This window comes from Elgaria multicarinata, chromosome 13 (genome assembly GCF_023053635.1).
Source record: "Elgaria multicarinata webbii isolate HBS135686 ecotype San Diego chromosome 13, rElgMul1.1.pri, whole genome shotgun sequence".
Lineage (NCBI taxonomy): Eukaryota > Metazoa > Chordata > Lepidosauria > Squamata > Anguidae > Elgaria > Elgaria multicarinata.
The window spans coordinates 27,708,108-27,716,063 of NC_086183.1; the positions used below are offsets into that span (position 1 = coordinate 27,708,108).

Consider the following 7,956-nt stretch of genomic DNA (forward strand, 5'->3'; position numbering starts at 1 on the left):
TATGAATACTGGAACGGGGTCGGGTGGAGTAAGGTCTTGGGAATGCAGACAAGTTAAAAGTTGATGACGACAAACCACTGGGATGGCAGTGAGGTTGAGCCACTTGCAGAAATTTGTGGGAGGGGGGATCCCCGTTGGTTAAGAGTTTGGTGCTCCCAGCAACAAGGAAGACCTCCAAAGATGATAGTGGGAATCTCCTGCCGCCTTGGGCGTCAATTCTTTCAGTGTCTTTCATACAGCCATGATTTTATTCTGCAAGCTGAAATTGTGGGTTAAACCAAGGCCTGCATGTTAAAAGTATTTTGGGGTTTTAGAGATGTCTAAGTCAAGGATGGGGAATATGTGGCCTTCCAGAACATGGTTCACTGCAACTCCCATCATCCCCAGACAGCATAGCAAAGGGTGTGGGATGAGGGGAGTTGCAGACCCAACATCTGGACAGTGGTATATATTCCCCATCACTTACCTAGGTAGGCTTTGGCTTTTAAATTTGCCCCCTTTGTCAACAGGGACTACTTGAAAGATCATGAATTACCTAAATATAAAGCAATTCAAGATAGGAAAAAGCATTCCAATGGCATGTAGATGGGCAAATGTGATAACCTGCCTGCGCTTTGTCTCATGTACATGTTCTGGGAGACGGACATTGGGACATCTTAAATCTGCACACGTTCACATTCGCAATGTTATGCTTGAAGGAAGCTCTCGATATATGTAAAAAACTTGTATATTGTTAAGCCCACATCCTGTTAACTCATTTCCCCAAGAGATCAGGCCTCAAGTGTGTGGTTTTCCCAACTGAGAAAAGTGAATGGTGAGAATCTATGATGACTAGAATGTGGAAGCTCTGCAGGGCTTTCAGCTGTCAAAGTGTGGAGCAAGAGATGTCTTCAAATGACCTTGGATGGGATTTCATGGCTTCATTACGTGCATCCCCTGTCTGGGAAGTGAACATAGAAGTGTAGCCTCTCTTCCAATCTCTCCTTCAGGGACAAACCAGGGTGCAGAGCAGGGCGAAGGCTGTTTTGTTCACATAATAGTTGCAATTAAGATTTGATATTTTCATCCCATCATACTACACCATGAAAATTACTATTCTGTGGAGAAGACAGTCATCAAGAAGAATACTCTTATCTGATATGATTACTGTGAGAATAGTTCGTAGTTAATCTGCTTTAACCTATGGGTAAGCATGGCGGCATGAGTTGAGGCCATAATAAACAAGGTCTCCAAGGTGCCACAGTACAGTATTTTGTTGTAGAACTTTTAGAAATGTGACCCATTGTAAGTAATGCAGACTGCAGAATCTGCAATCCTAATTTCTTGGTGTCTTGTAGAGATGCAGTTGTGTCAAATACATAATTTTCTATATAATTTCTTATTGTACCGCTCTATACTCATGGAACAAGTATGTAAAAAACAGGCATGAAGGTTATTTTTTTTTAAAAAAAACCAAACACTGTTGAAAGGCTATAGTTGGTTTTAAAACGAGCTACGAGTAGCAGCCCTGGCTTCTGTGCATAATTTGTGTAAAAGTGAGCCAGAGTAGGAAAAACCTGCCACCTTTCAAAGCAGTAGAGATTTCTTAGTGTGATAAAGCTAGTTCCCAAATCATTTTAAGTGTGTGTGCTGTAGAGAACTCCTACATCAAACCAGCAGACATTAAGCTGGTAGCACAGAATGGACCTTCCTTTAGTTTCTGCCTGTTTCACTAGGAGTAACTTAGTTTAACCAGATTATACTAGTTTATAAGCACAAATCTTCATTCTACTGTCTGTAGGTCTCCTGGCTAACTGAAAACTTAACTTGGATAAGCAACCTATTTGGATCTGAAAACCTCCTGCCTTTGAAGCAATCATGTAAAAATGTGACTAATTATGACTCTGAATTGGGCAAGCAGTTTGTGGCCATTCAGATATTTGGCCTACAGATCCCACTATCCTCACCACTGATTAGGGCTGGGGGAATTGTAGGCCAAAACATCTGGAAGGCCACAGGTTGCCCATCCCTGCTCTAGATGTTCTCCAATGATAACTTTTGTCTACATGCCCAACCCAGCGGCCTGATGACTAAGGACTTGTATCCCACATTGTGAATCAGCAAATAATCTATTTTTCACCAAGTGTACATAAAGTAGGGAACGACACCCAATCCCAGCTCCTTGCTAGAAATACTGCTATGCAGCATGGTTTACCATGTGTTGCATCACACAGGTTTTTAGATGTACACGCTTAAAAATATCTGATACTGGCTTACGATGCAGCTAGAGGGGCATAAGCCATGGCTTGTCACCAATGATAAATAACCTGCCACCCCCCACCCCCCAAGGCATTCATTGGAAATGGCGGTGGCAGCTAGAGACTCCATTTCACTCTGAAGCAATCCTAGTTGCCAGTCAGAAATGTGCCCCCAGATACCAAGGAAAGTGCCCAGGGATACACTGGTGCCCACAGGCACACCTGTCTTTGATGTAGGCAGGGACTTCAAGGTTCAGGAACAGAAAATATAGAAGGCGTGTGCAGCAAAGGAGGCTGCAGGTATGTGCTAGGAAAAATGGTACATTGGAGAGGGAAGATAATATATATTGTATTTGTGACAATACAATTTTGTAAACATGAACCAAGGCTTAATTTGCAATGTAGATCTTTCACCATCCTCTTCCTTAAAGTACAGGTGGTGGAACAGTTCTAAAGTTCCATCCTTTGGCTCCCTCTAATTTTAAATACTCATCAACTGAACGTTAATCCACTGAAATTAAACCTGAACTTCTCTGTACAATGTATATAACTCCCACTGGCATGAGTCAAAGAAGAGCTTGCTAAGATGCCATAGATTTGCCCTTATATTTCAGGCTTGTTCGATGCTAAAGTCCCAGGTCAATTCCCAGAGGGCAGTCTCCCATGCATGTAAACCAGTATGCCTGATTTGCTAAAGTTAACTGAGTTTTTCATGCTGCCCTTTAGCTATCTTAATTTGACCCTTGACATAGAAACACAACAAAACTGCCAACTATGAGAGTCGTGGAAGATCCAGTTTGTAGACTTGCTATTTCATAAGTGGCCATTTGCAAATAGCCCAAATATAATCTACTCAACACAAACAAGTTTCCTGGCTGAAGTTCATGGCCACAGAAGAAACAATTTCCTTTTCCCACCATGCTAATATTTTATTCCCTGGAAAACATCTTAAGAATGCCCGATTCTCTTCTCTGCCATTGGAAGGCAAAAGGCAAATCAAAGTTGATCAAAATATACTGTCATCTAAAATAAGTGTGTGGACTTCCACCATTAAAAATAAATGTTGGACCTCTCTTTCAGCTAGAGTCATGTGCTCAAAACAAAATAGGAACCTGGTACTTTTACCTCTTGTGCAGAAGAGTTTTAACAAACACAGCTTGTTCTGATAGTTGCAAGGGATGAAAGAAGCTATATCTGTCCAACACTTACTTCTGTAAAATTAGCAAAGACAGAGATATGCCCATTGTATCAAGATCTGGTCATATGCCCCCCACCATAAAATGAAAAGGGGTTGCTTTAATTTTTCTCTGATTAACAGGAAACAATGCCATCTATTTCCTGGGAATAGAGGAAAAATTAATAGATGCTTTAACGGTAGGAGGGTATGTTTTACGTATTGAGTTAGTTCTAGAGCCTCACAAATAGAGACAGAACTGGAAGAAAAACTTAACAGAGTAAAACAACTTTTTTTTTTAATTTACAGTAAGAGTGGCAGAGATGGATGGTCTAACTCCATTCCAAAGTACCACCCTGTACACAAAAGAGGCATTGTCCCGAGAAATTTTCCAGATGAGGCACATGAACTGGAGCTATGCCCCAATTAAAAAAAAAAACTGAACAGGTTGCATCTGGGCACTGCATGACTGGTGCACAGGCTGTGCTGCCAGGAGAAGCATGCTAGAGTGATGCATGGAAGAAAGGAAGCTGAGCTCAGCCACCTATTAATGTGCATTCAGCCCCTGAGCACAGAAGAACTAAGGGCTGCTCAGACCCTATACAAAGGCATTGACCTGGATGTTGCCATCAAGTGTAGCCTGGTAGATTTCTATCGTTTCCACCAAGGGGAGAGGTTCAGCACTCTCAATGATCGCAATAGTCTCTCCCAACTCCGTGCACATGATAGTTTGGGTGGGCTGGCCAGTAGCCACAAGAGACCCGGCAGACTGCAATGCATCCTGGCCACCAACTTGTTCTGTATGAGTCTTGCGGTGGCTTCGCAGGTTGGAGAGGGTCTTGAAGGTTTTGGGGCAGAGGGGGCAGGGATGGGGGCGCTCGCCAGTGTGAATGCGCCGATGCTCAGCAAGGTGCATGGACTGCACAAAGGCCTTGCCGCAGTCTGGGCACCGGTAGGGGCGCTCCCCAGTGTGCAGGCGCCTGTGTTCCCGCAGATGGGTAGCCTGCCGGAAAGCCTTGCCACAGTCCGGGCAGGGGAAAGGGCGTTCACCTGTGTGGATGCGCTGGTGCAGCTGCAGCCCAGAGGCTGCCACAAACGTCTTGGCGCAAACAGGGCACTTGTGAGGGCGTAGGCCAGCGTGGCGCTGCTGATGCCGACTCAGCCCACTGGGGGTGGTGAAGGCTTTCCCACAGAGTGGGCAAGGGTAAGGACGCTGGCCTGAATGTACCAGCTGGTGCAGCGCAAGCTTGGCCAGCGAGCCCATATACTTGCCACAGGACATGCAAGGGTAAGACTGTGGCGTTGCCTGCTCCCGGCGCCTGGCGCAGCGATGCTCCTGTAACTTGGAAGCCATCACAAAGAGAGCACCACAGTCTGGGCAGCGGTGGGGCTCGTGCCCAGAATGGCTAAGCCGGTGCAGTTCCAGGAGGCGACGGCGCGGGAAGGATTTGTCACAGTCTGGGCAAGGAAAGGGCAAGCACCCTGTGTGCACAGTCCGGTGCAGGGCCAATTGGTGGGCTCGGGAAAAGGCTGCACCACAGTCTTCACAGGAGTGGGGCCCCTCCCCATTAGGTGCCATGTGCAAGAGGCGATGCTGGCGAAGATTGGAGGACTGGGTGAAGCGCTTGTTACAAACCTGGCACTGATAGGGGCGCTCTCCGGTGTGCGTCACATGGTGTCGCGCCAAGTTTGCCTGGGAGACAAAGGTCTTGCCACATTCTGAGCACTGGAATGGCCTTTCACCAGTATGCGTCCGTAGGTGGTTTCGCACATGCACCAACTTCTTGAATTTTTTGCCACAGGTGGGACACTTGTGCTTCCTCTCCAAAACATGAACTACCCGCTTATGCCGTACCATCCGGATGTGGGTGGAGAATGCCTTTCCACACTGAGGGCACAGGAACCCAGCACTGGGCGCTTCTGCTGATGTCCCCGGCGGAGAAGAGAAGGATGAGACTGAGCCATTCACAACTGACTCCCCATCATTGAGTGGTGGCTCAGGAGGTTGGCTGGGTGCATGGTCTCCTGCTCCACGAGAGGGTGGAATCCCACTCTTACCAGCATGTGTCCGCCGGTGGTAAAGGAACTTGGTCATGTTGCTGAAAGTCTTGCCACAGTGGCAGCGATGCAGAGGGTTGGCAGTGTGGCTCTTACGGTGCATGATCAGGGTCATCTCTGTAGAAAAGCCAAGACCACAGTCTACACAGAGGTAGAGGGCTTCGCCTTTGTGGATGCGCATGTGCTGCTCGAGAGATGCTGCTTTCTTGAAGATCTTGTTGCAATTCGGACATTCGTATGTACCATCCACATGTACCCGCTGGTGAGCCAACAACCGCTTGGCTGTTGTGAAACCACGCTGGCACTCGCCACACAGAAACTCTTCATTGCTCCCCATGTGCTCCTGCTGGTGCCGTCGCAGTGCCTCCACTGTACCAAAAGTCTGCTTGCATTCAGTACAGCAGAAGGCCTGAGTACGTGGAGGCACTGCTGGAGGTTCCTCAGGGCATGGCAGTGGGGACACACGAGGACTGCAAGTCTCCTGTGTTGTCACCTCAGGCGGCTCCCCACTCTCTTTCTCAATCTCAATAAAGTGTTCCCCCTGGTGCTCCAGCAGCTCCTCAGGTGTTAGGAAAAGACAGGCACACTCTGAGCACTCATAGGGATGCATAGGTGGAACTGGCTGGGGAGATGACGGAAGTAAGGGCTGCACAGGAGGTGGGGAAGCGGACTGGGAGGAGGCTTGTGGAACAGATGATTGGGATGGAGGTGAGGAAGCCGGCTGGGAAGGTGGTGGATTTGATAGGTGGGAGTCAGCCGAAGCCTCTTGTTTCTGGTGTGTCTGGCGGTGTGCCAGCCACAGGCTAGTAGAAGGAAAGAGTTCATTGCACTCATTGCATTGGTAGCGGATCTGTCTGGTGGTGGTTGGTGGAGGCTGAGGCCGAGACGGCACCTCCCTGGGGTGCACTTCCTGGTGTGCTAACAGTTCATCAGGTGACCAAAGGACACATCCACACTCCAGGCACTGATAGCGGTTGTCCTGCTGGGGCCCTGTGTCCACAACAGTCGCAGCAGCAGTAGGTTCATAGGGCTCCCCTAGATGGCTCTGCTGGTGGATCAGCACCCCCTCCAAAGTGTTGTAGAGAAGCCCACACTCTGAGCACATGAACTGGTGCTGGAAGAACAAAGATGGAGCCAGCTCCTCTGCCATGATGCCTGCAGAATCACACCTGCAAGGGGAAAGAGAAACCTAGGTGAATGAAAGGGCTATGATGGTATGTTACGGGGGGACATGTGGCCAAACAAAACTCACACTATAACCCACAGATGTACGGCTTTTTCAGCATGAAAAGGAAGCATGGAACATAAGTTCTTCGAATGTTCCGAAACGTGGTAAGAGAATGTAATGCAGAAGTTTAATAAAGGAACATATGTGTGTGCACTTTCATGAAGGCAGTGAACCGAACCTTTTGGGGAGGACAAATGGGTGACGCCATGTACACCACCGTGAAACATGGGAACAACAAAAACAAATAATAAAGTAGGGACAGGTCATGCTATGTTAGGGAGAAATATCTGAACAGGACATAAATGTGATTTTGTGGAAAGGGAACACTTGATGCCAACCCCAAACCACCCCCCTCCCGCGTTCCTTTCTTCCTTCACACCTATTACCCTCCCCCTCCGTGTCCTACCATTGCTCCCATAGATTAAACAGGGGAAGAGACTTCTTTGTGAGGTGGGATGTGCTGCTGTTATTGCGCAGGGGCCTCTGATCCCCTCAGTTCTGCGGGACATCCACAGGGATGCTGCCGAAGGGGGGAAGGTGTGAGTGCAGGAGCTGCGTGGGGAGGGGAGAAGAGGCCGGTGGCGAAAGGGGCCTCGGGCGGTGGGAGGAGCGCCACACTCACCCGGCCCGTGGGCCTAACCCACTTCTGCTACCGCTGCTTTCTCTCCTCCTGTCTGTTTTCTCCTCACTCGGGCCCGGCTTGGCCTAGGCTGCACCGCGCCCTCTCATTGCTTCCCTCATCACCACCGGCGAGCCAATCAGCTACCTCGATACTAGGGGGGCGGTTCGGTTCGAGACACTCAGTGACGTCACGACAGCCCAACCCTCAAGCGGGAGGGGTAGTAAGGACCGCGCGAGCGGCGGCCACTCAGGACAGGGGGTTGGGAGGAGACGGCGGTTGGTGGCGTTGTAGCCCCGCCCAGTCACGAGGAAGGAGCTATGTCCTCCAGCCCCACCCACCTCCTCTGTACGTTGATTACGCATCAACGCTTTCTTGCCTTTCCCCGCTTACGTAATCAGCGCCGTCTCCTTGACACCGTTCATACCGTTCACGTAAATATTTTAGTCCTTCCCTTCGCACCTTCGGTAGGCCTGAGAGGACGTAAAGCAGCCGTAAATTAATAAATCAAATGTGGAATCCATGGGGTTTCATATTTGCTTCTCCTGTCAAGGAAGTGGGCGCACAAGTGCAGGGTGATGCACCTGGAGTTGAGTAAGTCAAGTGTACATTTTTCTGTGTAATTGCTTGTTGTACTATT

General features: G+C 48.7%; 1 protein-coding gene across 2 annotated transcripts; it reads right to left on the reverse strand.

Moving 5' to 3' along the window:
* Positions 1–2,591: 2,591 nt before the first annotated feature.
* On the reverse strand, positions 2,592–7,429 carry LOC134408093 (zinc finger protein 574-like). 2 transcript variants are annotated; one of them, XM_063140180.1, is made up of 2 exons: positions 7,320–7,429; positions 2,592–6,638 (listed from the first exon to the last, which is right to left on the reverse strand). In XM_063140180.1, exon 2 carries the CDS (start codon positions 6,617–6,619, stop codon positions 4,010–4,012), a length of 2,610 nt encoding a protein of 869 aa, XP_062996250.1. In that variant the 5' UTR covers positions 6,620–6,638; positions 7,320–7,429; the 3' UTR covers positions 2,592–4,009. The 2 variants fall into 2 exon arrangements, with proteins under 2 accessions (XP_062996250.1, XP_062996251.1); XM_063140181.1 differs by lacking the exon at positions 7,320–7,429 and adding an exon at positions 7,104–7,158.
* Positions 7,430–7,956: the final 527 nt, after the last annotated feature.